This window comes from Rhamphochromis sp. 'chilingali', assembly GCF_963969265.1.
Source record: "Rhamphochromis sp. 'chilingali' genome assembly, chromosome: 2".
Classification (NCBI taxonomy): domain Eukaryota; kingdom Metazoa; phylum Chordata; class Actinopteri; order Cichliformes; family Cichlidae; genus Rhamphochromis; species Rhamphochromis sp. 'chilingali'.
This window is the reverse complement of record NC_137930.1, coordinates 11,466,463-11,489,518: the sequence shown is the minus strand read 5'-3', so window position 1 is coordinate 11,489,518 and position 23,056 is coordinate 11,466,463. Positions and strand designations below refer to the sequence as shown.

The 23,056-nt window shown below is 38.2% G+C and overlaps 1 protein-coding gene across 2 annotated transcripts in view; it reads right to left on the bottom strand.

Moving 5' to 3' along the window:
• The window catches only part of slc38a9 (solute carrier family 38 member 9), a 21,638-nt gene extending 4,769 nt beyond the window's left edge, over nucleotides 1–16,869 (bottom strand). The window contains exons 1-15 of one of the 2 annotated variants that reach the window (XM_080861923.1): nucleotides 16,784–16,869; nucleotides 16,541–16,612; nucleotides 14,404–14,547; nucleotides 12,752–12,881; nucleotides 10,512–10,630; nucleotides 10,322–10,385; nucleotides 10,051–10,144; nucleotides 8,573–8,743; nucleotides 8,047–8,106; nucleotides 7,372–7,578; nucleotides 6,476–6,583; nucleotides 4,944–5,050; nucleotides 4,692–4,805; nucleotides 3,010–3,158; nucleotides 2,479–2,568 (exon numbers count right to left, since the gene is read on the bottom strand). In XM_080861923.1, the coding sequence (XP_080718049.1) occupies nucleotides 2,479–2,568; nucleotides 3,010–3,158; nucleotides 4,692–4,805; nucleotides 4,944–5,050; nucleotides 6,476–6,583; nucleotides 7,372–7,578; nucleotides 8,047–8,106; nucleotides 8,573–8,743; nucleotides 10,051–10,144; nucleotides 10,322–10,385; nucleotides 10,512–10,630; nucleotides 12,752–12,881; nucleotides 14,404–14,501 (1,511 nt within the window). In that variant the 5' untranslated portion in view covers nucleotides 14,502–14,547; nucleotides 16,541–16,612; nucleotides 16,784–16,869. Of the gene's footprint in view, nucleotides 1–2,478; nucleotides 2,569–3,009; nucleotides 3,159–4,691; nucleotides 4,806–4,943; nucleotides 5,051–6,475; nucleotides 6,584–7,371; nucleotides 7,579–8,046; nucleotides 8,107–8,572; nucleotides 8,744–10,050; nucleotides 10,145–10,321; nucleotides 10,386–10,511; nucleotides 10,631–12,751; nucleotides 12,882–14,403; nucleotides 14,548–16,540 lie in introns of both variants that reach the window. The other variant, XM_080861922.1, reaches the window with a different exon arrangement.
• Between the last annotated feature and the right edge of the window lie 6,187 nt (nucleotides 16,870–23,056).

The window sequence follows — 23,056 nt, the reverse complement described above, 5'->3', positions numbered from 1 at the left end:
GTCAGGCATCATATCGGCTAAGATGAACAGGCACATGGGTCAATACATGAGCGGGACACAGAAAGGAATTGGCAAGAATACCAGAGGTGCAAAACACCAGCTACTGGTAGACAGAACAATCAGCCGAGACTGCAAGACCAGACTGACCAACCTGTGCACTGCCTGGATTGATTACAAGAAGGCCTATGACTCAATGCCCCACAGCTGGATACTGGAATGCCTAGAATTGTACAAGATCAATGGGACCCTAAGAGCCTTCATCAGGAACTCAATGGGGATGTGGCGTACAACACTAGAGGCCAACTCCAAGCCCATAGCACAAGTTACCATCAAGTGCGGGATCTACCAAGGAGATGCTCTGTCCCCACTGCTGTTCTGCATAGGCCTGAACCCCCTCAGTGAGATCATTAACAAGACTGGCTACGGATACCGACTACGGAACGGAGCAGTTGTCAGCCACCTCCTGTACATGGATGACATCAAGCTGTATGCCAAGAGTGAACGAGACATCGATTCACTGATCCACACTACCAGGCTATACAGCAATGACATTGGAATGTCGTTCGGACTGGAGAAGTGTAGTCGGATGGTAACAAAGAGAGGGAAGGTAGTCAGAACTGAGGGGATTGAACTACCAGAAGGCAACATTGCAGACATAGAGGACAGTTACAAGTACCTGGGGATCCCGCAGGCAAATGGGAACCATGAAGAGGCCGCTAGAAAGGCTGCAACCACCAAGTACCTGCAGAGGGTCAGGCAAGTCCTGAGGAGTCAGCTGAATGGTAAGAACAAGATCCGGGCCATCAACACATACGCCCTGCCCGTGATCAGGTACCCTGCTGGGGTAATAGGCTGGCCAAAGGAGGAGATAGAAGCCACTGACATAAAGACAAGAAAGCTCCTGACCATGCATGGAGGGTTTCACCCCAAGTCCAGCACCCTGAGGCTGTACGCTAAGCGGAAGGAAGGGGGCCGGGGACTGGTGAGTGTCAGCACCACAGTCCAGGATGAGACAAGGAACATCCAAGAATACATTGGGAAGATGGCCCCAACTGACCGAGTGCTCAGTGAATACCTCAGGCAGCAGAAACCCAAGAAAGAGGAGGGAGACAAGGAACCATCATGGAAGGACAGGCCCCTGCACGGTATGTACCACCGGCAGATAGAGGAGGTGGCTGATATCCAGAAATCCTACCAGTGGCTGGACAAAGCTGGACTGAAAGACAGCACAGAGGCACTAATCATGGCAGCACAAGAACAAGCTCTGAGTACAAGATCCATAGAGGCTGGGGTCTATCACACCAGGCAAGACCCCAGGTGCAGGCTGTGTAAAGATGCCCCAGAGACAATCCAGCACATAACAGCAGGGTGCAAGATGCTAGCAGGCAAGGCATACATGGAACGCCATAACCAAGTGGCCGGCATAGTGTACAGGAACATCTGTGCCGAGTATAACCTAGAAGTCCCGAGGTCAAAATGGGAGATGCCCCCAAGGGTGGTGGAGAATGACCGAGCTAAGATCCTGTGGGACTTCCAGATACAGACGGACAAAATGGTGGTGGCTAACCAACCGGACATAGTGGTGGTAGACAAACAGAAGAAGACGGCCGTAGTGATCGATGTAGCGGTTCCGAATGACAGCAATATCAGGAAGAAGGAACACGAGAAGCTGGAGAAATACCAAGGGCTCAGAGAAGAGCTCGAGAGGATGTGGAGGGTGAAGGTAACGGTGGTCCCCGTGGTAATCGGAGCACTAGGTGCGGTGACTCCCAAGCTAGGCGAGTGGCTCCAGCAGATCCCGGGAATAACATCGGAGATCTCTGTCCAGAAGAGCGCAGTCCTGGGAACAGCTAAGATACTGCGCAGGACCCTCAAGCTCCCAGGCCTCTGGTAGAGGACCCGAGCTTGAAGGATAAACCGCCCGCAGGGGCGTGCTGGGTGTGTATATATATATATATATATATATATATATATATGTATATATATGTGTGTGTGTGTGTGTGTGTGTGTGTGTGTGTGTGTGTGTGTGTGTGTGTGTGTGTGTGTATGTATATATATATATATATATATATATATATATATATATATATATATATATATATATATATATATATATACATACATACACACACACACACATACATATATATATATATATATATATATATATATATATATATATATATATATATATATATATATACACACACACACACACACATACACATACAAAAAAATAATTTCCCCCAGGGATCAATAAAGTATTCTGATTCATTTATTTTTCAATCAAGTATAACGAATGTAGTCTTTAATATTAAACACCTCAATAATGTAAGAATGTCATCAGAATGTTTACAGAATTTCATAGCCACACAGTCAGTCTACTTTATGAAATGTTATTCAAGCTAAATTATTAAACTAAGACTAATTAGACTGTTTCTCTTCACATAAGTGAATGCAAAACAATTTCATACTTACCGTATGATGGATCCTATATTGGGATAAAATGTGGCCACCAGGACACCAGCTCCAACAATTAAGATGTTCAGTATCAGAACATGAAGGAAACTAAAGAAAAACAATATAACAAACTATAAATTGCTTACAGGCAAGTCATCGATCACTGTTTACCCAGGACATCATAAGGTCGTTCAGAGATGGCACACAAAGAAGTGGCCACATGAAGAAATCTGAAACATGCTTTTGTTTTTTATTAATTTAAGTATTCGGTTACAATGTCATTTCTTTTCTTAGTCTTGTTTAATTAATAACAATTGGAGTAGAAACTCCAACTCTCTTATTACAGCTATGTACAGGAGCACAAAGTGCATCCCACAGCAGAAAACTGCCTGATTATTCACACCGCAGACACAACAACTGAACAAAATTTAGCAGTTAAATTGAGAAATGATCACATTTTTTGTTTAAAATAAAAGAAACGTGGGGGAAATATGATCAGTTATCAGCATTGTTTTGTTTCCTGTTAAATGGAAAAAGCATTACTCTTACCTGGGATAATGATTTCCAAATAGTTGACCCATCATCTGAACCCGCACCAGATAACCCAACAGGGGGTATACAGTAATCATCTGGAAAAGCAAGAAGGTCCTAGCCACAAACACCATAATATCACTGCTGGGGAAGTTATCCAGGAAGTTCTGTGAGGGAAAAGCAGTGCAGTGTTTATAAGCTAACTTATGGTTGCCAGAAATCAGCAAATAAGGGGTTTTAATGTTCATGTCCATGAAGAAACAAGCCGATAAAAAATTCTTATGGTTATGGTTCAAACAAAAGCAAATCATATTTAAATCTAAACAGACACAAAATGACTGATATGTCAGAATAAACATCATTTAGCTACAAGATTAAAACCACTGCCATGTTATGTATATCATACTGACCAACACGTTCCAGTGCAATGCTCTGCAGCGATACCTTTGGTCCTGGCTTAGTATGGATTCTACTTTTCATCTAAATATGTTTTCAGACCACACACCTAATGGAAGCGGGAACCCATACACCACAGAAACTACTCAGGAATTTCTCAGTAAATACACACAAAATATAAAGTAAATAATGCCAGAAACCACAGAAGACCATTTAAAGCTACATGTACATGCCCCAAAAGATCAAAACTGTTTCAGTGTACAGTATGCGGAAACAAACAAACAAACAAACAGAAGGATTACTCTTTAAATCATTTATGTACATAAAAATCATTTTGAATGCTTAGTTTTTAACATTAATCAAATTGAAATGTATGAAAAAATTGGTAATACTGAAAAACAATTCCACTTACAAAGAGTAGATTAAAAGTGTGTAACCCTGCAAGTTAATTATGTCAACAAAAGCTTATTAGAGTCAGAAGTTACAACAACCAATTCATATGGTCCCTCTCTTCTAACATATTGACTGTGTTTATTTTAAATACATATTGGAGCAATTTAAGGAGTCCTCCCATGGATGGACTGTTACTACAACTGGAAATTTTGTTCTGCTCTGTTGCCTCTGTAAGCTCAGCGTAGCAACGCAAACCACTTCTCAACCTTGAACTACTACAGCTGTCATACAGTAGTTCAAGGTCTACTGTGTGACAGCTGTAGTCAAACATGGTGACATTGCCTTAGGTAAAAACGTGGTGTAAAGGATAGGTATAGATTGTTAACAGTGACTACATTTTCAAAATTGTCCAGTAGTAACCATGTTAACCACTGAGCCCAGTTTATTAGTGTAGAAATGATCTACCTTTACCAGCTATATCTCAAAAGACTTAACAACACAGCAGATCAACACCTTTCAATGCTATAGCAAAGCTATGATAAACTCACTTCCAACAAAGACAATCCATCTTTTGCCCTGCTCAGGGATAACCCAATGTAGATGGTGTGCAATGAAAATAACAGGCCCCTTTACCCAGATACATCACAGATGGTAAACATCTGCTTCCACTGACTCATTTCAGGGAAGAATAGTCTTCCTAAATGTAGTGCACTGTACTGAACCACAGCTACCTGAATACACTTTCTGAGATTGCTGCTGCCAAAAGACATTTAATCGGTTATTAAATCGAAGGGTTTACTTGCATCTTTAAGTGGTAATGGGTATAGGGAAAATATGAGCATTTTTCATACGGTGAAAAAAAATGCATACATAAAAATTATTTAAAAATAACAATAAAGTGAAAATCTTACTGGCTGAATGCAGTCTTTAAAAAGTGGAGGAGAGGGAAAAGCAGCAAAGATCAACACTCCAACATAAAGGTAGGTTAGCCCCACTAAAAGATAAGCCACAGACAGGTCACGCACCTGAAAACATACCAAATTTACCTTAGATGCATCAGAATTAAAGCTTTTGATACTGAATTGTGTCATCTAAATTTACTTAGCAAAAAACAGATTTGAAGAGTACTAATATTTGGAAGAACATGGATAAATAACACTCACATTGTTCTTTTGGTCCTTGTTGTTCTTCATTAATGTGATGATGCAGTTGTGAATGAAGAAGGCCAGAGTGAGAACACCAGTGAGCTGAGGGAAGAGCAATCTGAACTCTGAAAGATCATAATTAAAACATAGATACATTCTTTAATGTAAAGAAACTGAGAACACACACACATCAGGCATAACATAACCATCTGCCTAATATTGTGTTGATCTGCCTTATGCTTTCAAAACAGCCCTCACCCATCAAGGCATGGACTCCACAAGACCCCTGAAAGTGTGCTGTGTTATTTAGCACCAAGATGTTAGCAACAGATTTTTCAACTGCTGCAAATTACAATGTGGGGCCTTCATGGATCGGACTTGCTTGTTCAACACATCACACAGATACTTGAATAAATTAAGATCTGGGGAATTTGGAAACCAAGTCAACACCTCAAACTTCTTGTTGTTCTCCTCAAACATTCCTGAAACATTTTAGCTTTGTGACAACGCACATTGTCCTGCTGAAAGCACCGCAGCAATCAAGGAATATAGTTTTTATGAAAGGGTACGCATGTTCTACAATGCTTAGGTAGGTGGTATGTATTAAAGTAACATCCACATGGATGGCAAGACCCAAGGTTTTCCAGCAGAACATCAGCCAAACCATCACACTGCCTCTGCTGGTTTACCTCCTGCCCATAGTTCATCCTGGTGGCAGAATGAAGCAACGCACATGTACCCGGCCATCCACATCAAAGAAAACATGATTCCTCAGATCAGGGCACCCCCTACCAGTGCTCCATGTCCTAGTTCTCAATCTCACATGCCCATTCTTGGCACTTTTGGCAGTGGACAGGTGTCAGTATGTGCACTCTGGCTGATCTGAGGATATGGCCCATATGCAGAAAACTGCAATGTACTGCGTATTCTAACACCTTTTTTATCAGAACTAGCATTACATTATTGAGCAATTAGAGCAACAGTAGCTCAACTGTTGGATCAAACCACATGGGCCAGCCATCCCTCCCCTTAGCACTAGTGAACCTTAGCTGCCCATGATCCTGTCACTCGTTCACCACTGGGCCACTTTTGATAAATACTGATTACTGCAGACCAACAACACCTCCACAAAAGATGCCGTTTTGGAGATGCTCTGACCAAGTCATGCAGCCATCACAATTTGGCCCTCATCAAATCTTGTCAAAATCCTTACATTTTCCCTTTTTTTCTGCTTCTTACATATCAGCTTTGAAGATAAAATGTTCACTTGCTCTGTCAGTGGTCATAATATGCCTTATTACATGGCTCCATGGGTGTACAGCCAATGGACCTCCGTTTTGCACCTCAATAATATAATATTTAGATTTTCAGCTGGTGTCATGACTTTTTGCACCTCCCTTTCTTCATGTGCTTTTTCCCTGTGTTATTTCATATTATTACACAATTTATGGACATCTTTGGTGTCATTTCTTTCGGTTATTACCAATATCTACATATACATCTACATTCCTGTTGAAAGACACTCAAAGAAGCATTAACACCAGTTTTACCTGGAACATAGAATTCTGTTTTGTCAAACCAGTGGAATTCCAGGTGAAAGCCTAGGCGGACAGCTTTGACAGTGACCAAAACAATCAGGTAGACCACTGATATGGTGCCTGTACAAAATGGATGAATGACATCAATACATTAATGGATGAATTGCTGATGCAACACAGAAAGCAGATTAATCAAGCCCCACAGTTAACAATGAATTGACGTATCTCTACTCTACATTAGAGTATGCTTATTTAACTAAGTACAAATGTTAAATAAAGGAAAACCATGATCAGTATTGCACTTCACCACTCATTCATCTTTGAGCAAATGTGAAATTCTTAATGAGAAGACACCAGTCTTAACTCCATGTCTACAAAGAAAAGGATCTAGCCATTTTTTCGAGCCTTCAGTCAAAATGATGTGACAAAAAGAATACATTTCTATGCTGGCCCCTTTTTAATCAAATGCCAACAGTGCATTGTAAAGAAATTCCAGTACCCTCTATATACGAAGCCCAAGTTTTCTGACTAATCTAAAACAATGCGACTGCCGTTGGTAAATAGAACGGTTCTTATGTAGCGCTTTTATACTCTACTCGAGCACTTAAAGTGCTTTATACTACAATATGCCTCCCCCACTCATAGAAGTTTTCTTCTAAGCTTCGGTACTTTCTATCTAACATTCATACACATCCTCACATTTCGATGGCTGCATTGAAGAGCAACCTGGGCTTATCTTGCTCAAGGATATTTTGGCATGCAGACTGGAGCAGCCAGGGATTGAAAGATAAATGAGTGGACAATGCTGAAAAAACTGAAAGCGTTTTTTTTTTCCATCTGGATAATCCTGATACATTCCCACCCAGGGTGGGGTCGCTGTGGCTCCAGTCAACCTCTTGATGTCTTACCCAGGAAAGTGAATCTTGCAAAGAAGGACGCTGAGCGGAAGCAGAGCAGTGGAAGTAGCAGAATGATGAGATAGAAGGGGACAGTGTTGGTTTTACTCCAGTAGCGTTCAAAAGGGTTCACATCGGACATATTTCCATTGTCACTGAGGAAAAGGGTGCTGATGGTGTTGTTCCCTCCAGGGTTAGTATTTGGGTAAGGGCAGATGACTGGTGAACAAATTAACAGAATATCAGCAAACACTGTTAATTAACTGGGTAACACAAAATTATAAAATGCACCAGATCAAAGGCATAAAGTACATCTTTGTTTTCAGTCACATGCTTTTCCAGTCTCCTTTTGCTTTTTGCCTAACCGCTGTCTGTTTGGTGGTCTTTGTGAGGAGGTTCACTAATATTATTTCATTTCAAACATTTTGCCTCTAGATTTAACCATCAGACATTCCCAGACTTTTATTCTAAAACTAATTCTAACTTTAATAAAAATCTGAAAACAGACTGGAAATATGGGCCAAAAAGCTTTAACTTTTACAATATTTAGTATGCAGGTGGTCTATGTCCTCTTTACAAAGCAGTAACTTTGTGATTCCCTGGATGTGAATTATTTACTTGGAATTTATAACCTTTTTTGAAAGGTATATGATAAAGCTGAAACTTTGCATACAGCAAGTGACTTACCTTTTTCTGAGCCATTGGTTTCCAACTCTGAATCTGACACATTGATATTGTGAACATGGTCTATGGACAGAGAAGAGGAAGCCATCGGTTAAGAGAAACGAGCCTTCTTGCAAAAGCCAAAAGCTTGATAAAGCAAATAATGAATTTACATCTTTCTGCACAATGTCTTTGTGTAATGCAAATGTCTTCTGTGCAAATTTCAGAGATCTTCTCAGTGTTTCTTGCCTTGAGTGGTAACTTCTGTGTATTTAAACAGAAATTGAAAAATAATGTAACAATATCTTTTAGATCATCCAATGGCTTAACCTCAGCGAAAAAAAAAGTTATTACAAACATCAGGCCCACTATGTGTCATATTAATTAAAGTTAATTAAAGCTTGCAGAGCTGTGAGTTTTGTTTTTGCTTAAAATGTTTCTGAAGTCACTGTGCTGCACATATGGTAACATAAACAAGGATTAACATGTCAAACAATAGTATAGAATGACATAATTCCACTCTTTTGCAGATAAAACCATTGTTTCTTACTGTAAATAAACTGCCCAGTGTTGAAGAGGAAGTTGGACATGAGTACCCAGTAGACTACCATAGCTCCAACAAGTGACACCATTGAGAACATCAAGCTGGACCACTGACCAACTTTTCCAAAATAGTACTGACAGACATCAGGGAATTCCCAGTCTGATGTGTCCACACAGGCTAGGAGAGCACAAAGAATAATTACAGAGGTAAATACTTGGTTCCCAAATATGACATTAATATATCACAAAAGCTTTTCCATAGTACACAGTGGTGACAAACGTGAACTTTATGAGCTAACATTCTTTTGCAAAGTCATTTAGTAAATGCAGCAGCATAAATTGTTTTTTTGATTCAGGAATAATGTTCGATAAGTTCAGTGTTAAGCTTCACCATTTTATTTAGGCTGAATTCATTTGCTCTGTACCTTCTGTCTTAACAATAACTTCTTGTAACTATGCCAAAAATATACCGGTGCAACCATGATCTAAAAGCAAGTGTTTAGATGTATTAACAACACTGCATATTCGCATGTAACAAGTAGTTAACTCATATTTATACAAATACACTTTTTTTTTTTTTTTAATCTCTCATTTCATCTAGTTATCAATTTCACTCAGGAGGAAATATCCTAGATATATGTACAAAGCAAGCAAAGAGCTTTTCAAGTTAAATTGATGGAATTTCTTTGACTCGCTGATACAGTCAGCATATTCCATGTCCACCTGCTAAGAGCAGACTTCAGTAAAGGTTTGAAACATTATAAGTAGGTAAGATGAAAGCTGTTGCTGCTGTCTTCAGGTCACGGAGTGTAAAAGCTTTTAAACTACAGTAGTAAGGAATACTCCATAGATCAGGCTCTGACTGATATTAAACAGAGCAAATACAGCAGTGACATTCCTGTACAGTGATCACCCAAAAATGTAACACTTTGCAGAAGACAGACTTGTCTTCATAAACTGCAACTTCTGATAAATCCCAATAAATACATTAGTTTTCATCATGCATTTTGGGGAATAAATTGCTCTATAGATCAGGTTCTGAATGATACTGGAACAAAACATTCTGTAAAATCTTTATGATGCAGACACTGAAAAAAAGTGTTGGGCAGAGAATAAGAGGGGAAAAACATTTAATTTTAAGTATAAACAGGTACTCTATTTTTTAAATTTATGGGTATAATTGTCTTTCTGGCCTGCAAATTATAAAGAGCATAATTAATCAGTTATGCTAAAGTGAATGACAACATATTAAAGAAATGCTAACAACAAAAAACATAACTGCTCTCTCACAAAGAACCCTATACAATGTGTATGTTGAGAATTTGCCATTAGCCTTAATTTTGCATACTAATATGGAATGAAAAATATTTTTCTAGCATTTGAGATCTGAAACAAGCCATTGTGAACTAGGTACTATTGTAAACTTTTTGAAAGCTGTTAGTATTGGTCTATTAATCCCAAACCTAGTTTGTAAAAATTACTTACGTATTGACTTTGGTGATTTGAGGACAATATAACAACAATACAGCATCAGCAGGCCTATGAAGATGACAATGAAGACTCCAAGGGTGAAACCAGCCTGAAATAAAGTCAAAATTGTATATTTATTTTGAGCTTTTGGCCTCTACACTAACCTTTATTTGAACAAAGTTCTCAAACAAAGGTTTTTTTTGTTTGTTTTTTTGTTTTTAATGTGATTTTAGGTGTGGTTTTGAATGAGCTGAAAACATCAAGTATGTAAACTGAATCACATCACCTGCTTTATACCCCAAGGCATGCTGAGTATAGATGTGCCCATCATTGTGTTCCATATAGCAAATCTGGGACAAGAAAAATAAATAAATAAATCAAAGCAGTTAAATGCATCCAGTTAAGTACAAAGAAAGCATGTAGCTTTCACATGCTTTGTGCAGTGGATTTCACATTTTACTACTGCTAGGGCTTACATGGTGATGATACTGGGGTTTTTAGAGGTATGATCACTGCCTGGGACCTTGAAAGCTGTTCCCAGTGGACTATAGATGTAGATCTCATCTGGCTGGGGAATCACGTGATCTGGAGGACTCTAGGGAGGAAAAATGGAGAGGTGAAGGTAAAGATTTCAGAAAAGTGCATGTCATGACGTCTTAGAATTACAAAGATAACTTTAATAGCATTCCCCCTATTAAGGTAGGTTTGCTTCATTTTCAGATCTTCAGTTTGTAATTCAGTGTTACTACAAAACTTTGAAAAGAAGAAGATTAGGAGGTAGCTGATAACCCCTTAGAATCTGAAGTTATAACCATGTAGCAATAACTTTTTTTTTCTGTGAGAATTCATGAAATGAAAAGCAACTATGTGCTAACATATCCAGTGGATGGAAACATAATTGCAATAGAAAGGCAAATTAAAATTATTTTAAGTAAAAATAAAAACAGATGACAAGAGAAACAACAATACAGATGCTTTGACACAGGTGCACTGCATGGGACAACCAGGGCTTAAAGTGGATCTTGGCAGGTGGGAGAATCCCAAGATCTGATGTAGCAGTGCAGCAGGAAAAATGACTCACCTCAAAATGAACAAGTAGCTTTGTACTCTGAGCTCTGGTAGTTTTTACAGATCTGTTTTCTTTTTGGACAGGCTATGTGATCAATTGACCTGTACTGCCTCTATGGCTCTGAGGCAGCTTTTTGTGGATTTAGCCAACTGGATTTTCCAATACATTCTGACATGTTACATGCCCTATTGATCTATCATGGCTTCCTTCCAAAAATTTGGAACTTTAAAAGCATTAGTTAAGGTTATCAGCTTAAACTTAGGACTTCTTTCAAGTAATATAAATGATTACAGTCCATAATACCAATTTATATAGCCTGAGATCGATCACTGATCAAAGACCATTGATCAAAGACGACTGATCAATGGTCATGAGTACCATTTACAATACTGTGATTGCAGCCATTCTCCAACTCTGTGAATGGTACTCATGGCAATTGATCAGTGGTCTTTGATCAGTGGTCATGACAATTTGCATATTAACTATCAAGGAACTGACCTCACACCATATTGTTCATTAAATGGGCTGGTTTAAGTTATTGTGCAAATACACTGTTTATAAGGTTGGGGAAACCTGCAGTCAGCTTAGACCAAAGAAGTCACTTGGATGAGTGACGAAACCTTTCTCCCACTGAATACGCTACGTCCAGATGAGCATAAATTAAACCCCAAAAGGTTGATTATCTAGTGCCTTCAAAAAACATTTTATTAACTGGTGACCTGTCCAGAGTATATATACCCTGTCTCTTATGGCAGCTGGGATAAGCTTCAGTGCCCTGTGGCCCTAATTTGTATAAGCAAAGATTGATAAATGGATGGATATTTCAGCTACAAAATACTGTTACTTGCTAGAAAAAAAATCAGACCGCTAAGTACAATGAAAACATATTTACTGAGCTCTTTTAGAAGCGTAACACAGTATATGGCATTACCTGTGTCTTCCAAAGAAAAACAACTTTGCTTACACTCAGTGCCCTTTTGTACAGCTAGATGCTAAAGGTAATCTATAATTTTATGCAGATAGGAGTAATCTCTTCCACGGTGACAGTGCTCAAAATTAGGGCTGTATGGAGGAACTAATAGCTAGTATTAAAATTACACAAGTTATTTCAAGTTAATTTCATAAATGTTTTGGGCAAATGTGTTAACACCATTTTGGATTAACACGTTTGCCATTGTTGGAAAACCACTAGCATTTATGTGAATTTTCTTTAACTTCCTGAAGTTTTTATTTCAATTTCTGTTAGACAGTGAATACAAGGATTCTTATATGTGTCTATGTGCCAGTCAGTTTTTTGTGACTACATACTCATCCATGAAAACTTTAAATTAGGAATCCCTACTACATCACGCGGTCACCAGCTCTCCATGCCTGTGTCTACAACAAAGAATAATCAAGGCTTTCTAAAGGCTTTCATGCCAAAATGCAGTTTTTTTGGATTAAAGCCATGCAATGAATAAATGCTTTTAAAATTGTATTTAATAATATTGAATTTGTCACCAATCTGTTGGTCAAAACATGTTATAAGCTTTATGTTGCTACTGTGTTTTGTTTTGGGGGTTTTTAAGTGGTTTGCACTTGGCAAATTTTTTGCCCAGAAGCTATGGTTGTGATGCATTCATGGTTGTGACAATAAACTCGACTTACCAATTGTCGATCAGAAGACCCCATGAGTCTGCTGTAGTAGTGTAATCTGCTGTTGAGTACAGCAGCCTCCGCAGATACTGTCTCTTGAGGGCCATCATTTATAATGTTCTTGCGTTCCACATGGAAAGGCCTGGAAGATGTCAATAAAAATCATGCATTTTTCAAGTCACGTAAAAACACATAACTTCTTTGATTTCACTGCATACAGTAAGGATTTGCACAATTTACATTTTTTATATTATTTAAAGTATAATATGTTACAATCAGATGAGGCCTTATAAACAGTTTCACACAAAAGTGAATACACACCCCACATTTTTGTAAATATTTTGTTATATCTTTTCATGGGACAACATTGAAGATATGGCACTTTGATACAATGTAAAGTAGTCAGTGCACAGCTTGAAACAGTGTAAACTTGCTGTCCTCTCTAAATAACTCAAGACACCTTCATTATTGAATAAACCTCTGGCAACAAAAGTGAGTACACCCCTAAGTGCACTCACACTCTCTCATACTGGTCACTGGAAGTCTAACAAGGCACATCATGGCAAAGAATTCTATGAGGATCTGAAAAAAAGAATTGTTACTCTACATAAAGATGGCCTAGGCTATAAGAATATTGCCAACACCCTGAAACTGAGCTGCAGCATACTGGTCAAGACCATACAGTAGTTTGACGGAACAGGTTCCATTCAGAACAACCTCGCTATTGTCGATCAAAGAAGTTGAGTGCACGTGGGATGTCATTGTTTGGGGCTGCATGAGTGCTGCTGGCACTGGGGGGCTACAGTAAATTGAGGTAACTATGAATGCCAACATGTCCTGTGACATACTGAAGCAGAGCATGATCCCCTCCCTTCAGAAACTGGGCCATAGGACAGTGTTCCAATATGATAACAACCCCAAACACACCTCCAAAAAGACCAGTGCCTTGCTATATAAACTCAGGGTAAAGGCACTTGGCTGGCCAAGCATCCACCAGCTCCATGATGTCATCATGGAGGAGTGCAAGAGGAATCTAGTGGGACCCTGTGAAGCTCTAGTGAACTCCATGCCCAGAGTTAAGGCAGTGTTGGAAAATAATGGTTGCCACACAAAATATTGACACTTTGGAGACAGTTTGGACATTTTCACTTAGGGGTGTACTCCCTTTTGTTGCCAGCAGTTTAGACATTAATGGCTGTATGTTGAGTTATTTTTAGGTGTCAGCATTTTTACACTGTTATACAAGCTGTACACTGACTAATTTACATTGTATCAAAGTGTCTTATTGCCAATGTTGTCCCATGAAAAGACATAATAAAATTTCAACAAAAATGTGAGGGGTGTACTCACTTTTGTGACACACTGTAGCTTGACTAAGAAAATTCATGCATTAAAGCATGAATATTTGAGATTTGAGAGGTTCTAATCATTGTGTGAACTGGATTAAAACTCACTAACACAGGAAATGGTGCTAGGAAAATGAAGTACTCACACATCTCACAACTAACATCTTAGTATTTGCTTGCTAAGTGAATTCCAAGAAGTCAAGGTAATAAAGCACCTTGTTTATTATCTAGCAATGAAATGAACAACATGAACCTATGGCATGTGACAGGCAGGAGAGAAACTGATTCATACTTTGTACTGATTAGCACAGCATTTACCTTTTAGTTCTCAAGTCTAGCGAATTTGTGGAGTCTCTTTGCAAGTAGTCCTCTCCAGTCTGCTCTGAACTCAGCAAAGGCCTGGAGTCATCCTCCATGATTCTACTGACTTGCAGCTCTAGCTTCTCAACAGGTGTCACCTAACTGGAAGCATACATGTTACAAAATCTAAACACATACAACCACAGCAAACATAAGATATTGTTTAGTACAATTGTTTGTTTAATTGTGTGCAGATCAACATTTTTCAAGGTAATTTTTGAATGTGTGGGTTTATATTCCAGATGTGCTTACTTCACCATTTTGTAAAAATTAACCCGTATTAAAGTAATCCAGTGCAAAAAATAACTATTGATAGTTCATTTGGCAAACGTCATTTTCACAACTGTCAAAAAAAAACGGTTTTAAGCAAGGCTCATGTTGCTGCAAGGATGTAACTTGGCTTAACACAGTAGCTAGTCCCATTAGGACCCCTCTTCCTTTGGGCTGTCAAAAGTCTGTTAATTTTAAAGCTTTGAAAGCCGAGTACCCGCAAGAGCGTGAATCTGCTGCAGCACAGCATTGCCAATGCTATGAACTGCAAACGCCTGTAGAGTGAAGATTGCTGTAAAGGTCATTAGGAATCCACTGCCCTCTCTGCAGAGGATCAACTATCAAAAAACCCACACAACCCTCGACAAAGTCTGTTCACACTTCTACCCTGAGGCTGCAGGTATAGAAGTGTGAAATCTAGGACCTGTAAACAAAAGAACTCAATGCCATTAGACTCCAAAACACATGACAGGAGTTTATAACCTCAGATTACCTCAATCTACATTCCTGCACACTCAATCGCATTCTCACAGCTGTCTTGAACACCAACTGCTGTCTGCTGCACATACAACTGATGTAGTATAAATATGTACATAGCTTTTAAAGCTCTTTTTTTTAAAAATCTGCTGTGTGTTGTGTATCTCAGTACTGTGCATTTGACAAAATTTTTAAACCTGAAACTCATCTCCTTCCTTATTTCTCTTTTGAATAAAGAGACAAATGAGGAAGAAGCTTCAAAGCCATTCAAGGCTTCAACATACAACAGCTATATAAAACTTCTGAGCCACTCCACAATTCTTCATATTTTGCTTCCAATGATCCAGATGTTCTTTGAGCAATAACTCTCCAGGCTTTCTGAAAGTCTTTCAAAGTTTCTCTTCTGGTGTTGGCTGCATTTTCACTCACTTTTAATTCAATACTAGTACCTGGCCTTTCTCAGAGGAATGTCTTTTTGTTGTTTGTTAAGCCACTTAACATTGTCCTATGAATCATCCCATTAAAAAAGCACCTAACTCAAGGGACGAGCCAGTGGAAGGATCATTATCAAGAAGCCATTCAGTAAAGCCTACGGGAAGGCCAACATACACAAAACCCACATGAAAAATAAGTGACAACAGGTCTTGTGGGTTAATGAATCCGAATTTCAGGTTCAATTAATTTTTACTTTACACAAAATGAGTGAGTGAGCTCATAAACTCAGCAGAAAGTAGTATTCATATAAACTTCTAGAGGACATAAAGTCTCCTTGGAACCACATATATTGCCATCTGATGGTATTCCCAGAGCACAGACCTCACAGAAGCAGTGCAGGATGTCTTAAAAGAATGGAATAAAAGGCAGCTGACATCCAAAGACGAGCTTTGGAATGTGTTTTCATACCAAATATCAATTTTCAAGCTTTTTAGAATTGTATAATTTCTGTTTTACATTAAATCACCACACTTATTTCACATTTTCTTAGGAAGAGCTTTTTGTTCTGCCTTTAGCGACTTAACCTCATAGACATAGTTCCGCCATGCACGTGACAACACAAATATTTCTCTGGACAAAGTAACAAGTCGATACTGAGATATAATAATCCATAGTGAATTCCTACCGAAACCATATTTCTACACAGATACGTACTTTTTACGTAAATTTTAAAGATTCTTATACTCAAAGTCACGTACAGTAAAGCTCAGACACTTTAAACACCTTAACGAGAGAACCTGCTGAGTGTACAACAAAGGCTGGTAGTTGAATGGCAACGTTTCGTATCTAAAAATCTCTTTTTTTTAAAAAAAAGATGTGATGCTAGGCTTGCAGGCTTCTTTGTAGAACTCACAGTCTGCAGTGAAGTGTCCTCTCCTCGGGTCTTCAGCTCATCTCAGTTCTGCTGTCTCTGCTATTGTTTCACCTCGAAAGTTGAAGTGAAATCAAATATCAACACAGTTGTTATTCATTTTTAAGTCTAATACCACCGGTGACATCAGCTAAATATTATTCCGAAAAGAAATAATAATTAATTAATAATTATACACGACTAATGAGCCGAGCAACGGCGTAGAGGAAGAAGAACTTAATTTACAAATACTCAGCAGTCTTCCAACTGGGTTTAGTGACGATGTGTTGGTTTTCTTCCTGTTCCTCTTCTTCTTCGTGTGTATTTAGGCCGGACGAACGCTATGCCGCCCTCCACCTTCCTCTTCTTCTTCTACCGTTAGGGGTCGCCACATATTTTCTACCGTGGTGCACCACGTTTCTGGACTTCTGATGCGACATAAACCATTTAATGTTTGCTTATAAATTTTCCAAACAGTTTGCCAAGCCTGGTTATGCCCAGCATTCAGGTACCATCAGTTGGGTGAAGGTGTAATGAGTAATTAAATCTGATTCTCAGTTTAATAAATAATATCAAGCAACTCAAACTTTCATGTGCTTCAGTCTGTATTGCTTCCAGTTATTGTCTATGAGAACTGGGCCATTTAAGGTTTGAGCATGACAACTCTTTAGAAGTTAATGGCCAGTGACTGCAAATAATTGCTGTCGCAACAGAACTTGAAATTTAGCACTTGATTTTGGTCAGATTGGTCTGAGGCCAGGAAAATGTCTCATTTTGACACTGCCCCAGGAAACTACATGGTAAATGGAAAAGGACTTTTACAGATTTACTAGAAAGAGCAATGGAGATGGAAAGGCTGTGCATCAGGTTAGAATGATTAAGAATAAGAAGATAGAGAAGGCGGGATAGTGGAAAGCTGTCAAGGCTCTCTGTGTGGCAGGTGGAGTAGGACCCACATGCAAGACTCGGAAACAGAGAAGGTAAACTAAGAGGTGGCTTTATTGGTATATGTGTGTGTGTGCGTGTGTGCGTGTGCGTGTGTGTGCGTGCGTGCTTGTGTGTGCCTTTACTTTTCTAATGCATATTACAGACTGTAACACCTGCATATGTGTAAAATGACAAATGGCCACCCCATTTGATTTCCATGCCACCCTCAGAAAACCTATGTAGATCCGCTCCTGGTTAACTTTGAGGTTGGCAACGCTAAGCTTCATAGTGATGAGTGCATGCATCAAGCATAAAGAGCAAAACCCTGTATAGGTGGGTGTGTAACTGTAAGAAAAATCACGTGACCTATTCAGCTGATGTGTCGTACAGCGGTGAGAATTGTGTTTATTGGGAAGTGCAAGTTTCAACATAGTTGTATTCATGCTGAGAGGAGCTCGCCATCACCCGCTGTACAATGAAAAGATAAATTGGGGACATTTTCTCCAGTCTGGGGTAATTTAACCCTGCATTTTCCCCTCACATACACAAGTATGCCCAATGTCACAAGCACTTATTTCCTAGAAACAAAACTTGCACTTTGATTTTCTCTTACTTTTTTAGTTATACTTCTTTGCAAACATGTTTTTTGTAAATTCTGCATTTTACATCATTTGACATACTGTATATTAATTGTATTGGGTATGAAAAAATCGGAATAAATGAGCCATTAATCAACATGTCAACACAGTCTCAACACAATAAAGGCAATGCGCCACACACTCCATGAGCATCCTGTACCCATCACTGTTTTCTGTTCCAGAACAGCTGATCAGAGTAAGTTCAATCAATTCAATGTGGAATCTGCTTCCTGGTTACAGCCCCAGAGAGGAACAGATAAACCAAAAATGACAAATGTTAAAGGAAGAAAACTGAGACAGAAGACACGATCATGAGGCAGGACAAAAAAAAGGACAAGGGGCAGAGTTGACAATATAAACACGGAGGATAACAAGGCAACAGACAACAGGTGGGAGGACATATAAAACAAATCACCAATAATTAGACCTAGGAAGTAGAACTGAATGTTAAAAAAAGTGCCAAGGATTAAGGTTGAAATAAGAGCAGCTGGAAAGGTGGTTAGCCCAGATGACATACCACAAGTATAGCATCTCATTTTTGGAGGTACGGAGCTGTCCAGTAGGGGGGCAGCAGACAGTAGAATCTAGAGCAGGCTTGGCCAACTCCAGGCCTCAAGGGCCGGTGTCCTGCAGGTTTTAGATCTCACCCTGGGTCGACACACCTGAATCAGTTTAAATAGCGTGGGTCAACCATCCAAAGCAACAGACAAAAGAAGTCATGAAGAGTATATTGTAGTGGAGTGGACAGAGACAAATGCTGAAGTCTAATTTGTGACAGAAGGTTAAGAGTTAGCAGCAAAAATGAAAGGGAATGTTTACAAGATGATAGTGAGACCTGATATGATGTATAGTTTGAAGACAGGGGCACTAACGACAAGAAAGGAGCCCAAGCTGGAGGTGGCAGAGCTGAAAATGCTATGATTTTCACTGGGAGTGACCAGTACCTTTACCATATAGAATAGAGACTGAACATTTAACAGTATTTTGTCTGACTACTCATTTTATTTTAGAATAAATCCTTAAGCAACAATGAACACTGGACTGAACCAGGTCTGTAACTATGCTTTAGGAAGGGATTCCTTCATCCAATGCAGAGCAGCTAGCTAAACTTTAATCCCACATAGGTCCATTATCTTGTTAACAGTGTTACATCCTCACTGCATATGACTTTGGACACTATGGCTTCTCGGAAAAAGAAGGAAACAAATGAAAGATGCTTGTCACACATGTACAACTCACAAATGCACACGTTAAAAGCAGATAACAGCAAGCCGGAGAAGAAATGTTGTTGCAGTAATTTGGAAGATCTTCATTTGAGCTGGAAAAATACTCAGGTGAGAAAATATGTTACTATATAATTATGTTTTGAGTTTTCCAGTTAGGATGGGTGAGGCTTTAGTTGCATAATAACCTGGAGTGGAAGATTGCTGTCACACCCCCTTCTCAGTCTGTGATTCTGACAATTACTATAAATCAGGGGTGTTGATTTATTTAAACTAACATAATCCTCGTGCTTCAACCTGGTTTCTGTAAGGCAAAGTAAATCAATTTGTTGAGAAATTATTAATTTATGTATTAATGGGGACTTAGAAGAGACCTAATGATTAATAATCCACATTTCACTGTTTTACTCTTTAGTGCAATTGCAAATACTATATTATTTTTTTCTTTGTTTTTTATGTTTAAATCATATTTTTTGCTGATTTTAGTGTTGTTGTTGTTTTTTGTTGTCTGGAAGACACCGTATCTAAGGGGATGGGGTTTTGAGTAGAAAACAGGAGGCGAGAAGCTACTTGGCTACCTCCTCCTACAAATTGCTTGCCTCTGCTCACAAGTAAGCAATCTCCTCTTCCAACCTTTCATACTACAAATATAACTGCCATATCATCAAAATTAATGCTGCTCTCTCTATTGGTAAGCTGGTTTCTGAAAGCTAAATGGCTCAAAGTTTTTGCATCAACTAGAGTTGTTTCGAGTCTGCATCTGAGCCCAGAGTTGTATTTTGGTCTTTTCAGCCTTCTGACACAGACTTAAAAACACCATGATACTTTATAGATTCTTATCTGTCAATGTGGCACTGAGTCTTGGTTTTAAGCTGAAATTACTCCCATTTCCAGTCATATTCTTAAACACTGAAACATTTAAACCTTGTTTGACAGTGATAAATAAACCTCTGTGTGCAAAATATTTGATGCAAACATTTTTCTCATGAAAACAAACTCTTCTCAAAAAGCACAAAGATTGCATTTTTGGTCTCCTACTGGGATCTATACTATTTTTTGCAGATTTGCAAGATTTCATGTGACACTGAAGCAACTGATGTGAAGCAATATTATCAAGAGTGTGTGTGCTCCAAGGAAAACACACTATTGATTGTGTTTTCTAAGGAGAATCTGCAAGCTGATGTTTCTACTGCATGTTCACGTTGGATTGTTGCAACAGTGTGTAATGTGAAATGCACAGCATTACAGTATGTAGCAGTATGAAATATCGCATGGCCTTTAATAAGTTGGGAAGATATGATCAAATATAAATTTACTGTAAACTTTTTATAACAGTGTGGTATAGTGCTGGATTGATTCTTAAAATAGAAACTGAAACCATTAATAATCCTGTAAAATCTTTTATTGGAAAAAAACAACAACAACAACAACAATAATCAGTACAACCTTTTAATTTTCCAAATTCCTTGCCAGCAACAATCAACACAAAGGTTTCCAAACTCAAACAACTTTGACCTGTCAAAGACTATATTGATGTTTGCTGTCCAAAAACTGCTACATGATAAATTATTCAATAAATAAACACTGGAAGAAATAAGACTACAAAATTATGTTAGATTGTCTGTCTGTAGATCTTTTAGACTTTGTCACAAGGGCAGCGTAACTGTAAATAGACATGACTGTTTTTTTGTTTAAAAAACAGAAACAAAACAAAAAGAAAGAGAAAAAAAACATAGACCATCTAACAATGGAGTGCCTCTAAGTTCAAGATACTCTTGGATAACAACCCCTTCATCAGACTGACTCTGGTTCTGGTTTATCCAAGGGCTCGATGGTGATTTTATTATTTACAGTTAAACTGCACCATTTATGATAACCTAAGATATGTGTTCCTGATGCAGGTGATGCACATACATCACATTTCAGAAATACTATGCATTAAAAAGTTGAAATTTTCCTACACTCCAGGTATTCTGGTGATTAAGTTTGGAGGAAAAACAATAGGGAAGAACATGGGCAACATTGAAACTTTCTCTGTCCAAGTTAAAATGCCACACCCTAATTATCTCTAATTCACTCTATGGGTTTGGAGGAGTGGAAATAACACTGTGTGCTCATGTTTGCAGAGAACATTGAATAGCTGTCACATTTCTGTATGTAAACATGAGATTGGATTGTGTTTTGTAGGGCTGTTGCATTTTAAAAGTAGAAAGTTGGATTTTTCCAAATTTCTGACATCTTTGGGAAGCAGCACTATTTGAGAACAGCAATAGGACATCAATTTTCTTTTATCTACTTTTTATACTTCACCTTTGCATGCATTCAGCTGGGGGTCCATAGAAGCACCTTTATATAATATAACGTAGCACCATATTTCTTATAATTTTCTTATTATACTGGGACCCAACCATGGACATGCATACACTCTAAAAACATGATTACCATTTCTAAATGTAGCATCATTTCAAACATTACAAGGCAAGTAATGATTATTAATACAGTACTTTACATGTAGATGATTTTTTACAGTACACATCAAAGAAAGTGCTAAAGTACAAAACTTCCTTGTTTTTTAAGTGTTAGGTAACATGAATATAAGACACACCAATGTATTACATTACATGAATATAAATTTACACACTTGCACATTTTCGGTATCCACTCAACTTTTAAAAGATTAGCAAACATTTATATCCCTACATTTCCCACTTCAAAACTCTGATGATGAAAACTACAAACAACAGCAGCAGGTCTTCTTCAGTACGTGTACATTCACATCACTCTGCCTGCACAAGCACAACCATATAAACACATACAGTTCGAGTTCTAAAAAAATACTATGGTAAATTATGATGGATATGAATATATTATCCAAATTTATAGCAATGATCTCAGTAATTTTTTAGATGACTATACTGAATGCCTTCTGCTAAAACAAAGTACAGGAATAAAAATCAGAAGATACAGTGAATTTGTGAAGATGCTTTAAGGCGCCAGGGTTGGAAACATTAGCTCCAGTTAACAGTCCAGATTTATTTTTAATCAAGCTATTAATTAAAGTCCAACAACCTGTAGCCCTCAGCCTATAGCCTTATCTTTTCTTTTACTGTCCATGGATGTTGAGATAGTCTCATCTGCTATAAAGAAACAGACCAGTAGTCGGCATGTGGGTTAAAAAAATATACATAAAAAAAAAATAAAGCAGTGCTTCCCACCATAATCAGCTGGATTTTTTATACAATAAATGAGATGACTTAAGGCATGCAAAATTTTACCCTCATACTATGAAAACTGTCAAAGTTACAGGCTCTCAAAGTGCATAAGTTTGTTCAGAATTTTTATTTTTTTTTTAGCCCCCATAACTTTATAAATACAAGAGATAGCAACAGGATTTTTGGTATAAAATGGTATAAAAATGTAAGTAAAAGAGACTTTTCAGATACTATATCATTTTTGACCACCACCTATCCCAAATGGTTATATGACCCTTGAAAAAGTCCATTTTTGGAAAATATGAACGTTTAGTAGACATTAAACTGAAGGGGTTTTTTTCTCTTGAAACTACAATGTACCCCATGACACTGATGAAATTGCTTACATTTAATTTTAAAAACAAAATCACGCTGAACATGTTCATTTGTTTGTAAATTGTGACACTTGCAGTGAATGAAACACTGATTAAAGTTTTTACCAGGACCTAAATGAAAATTTCATGTTGCAAACTCCTGTAA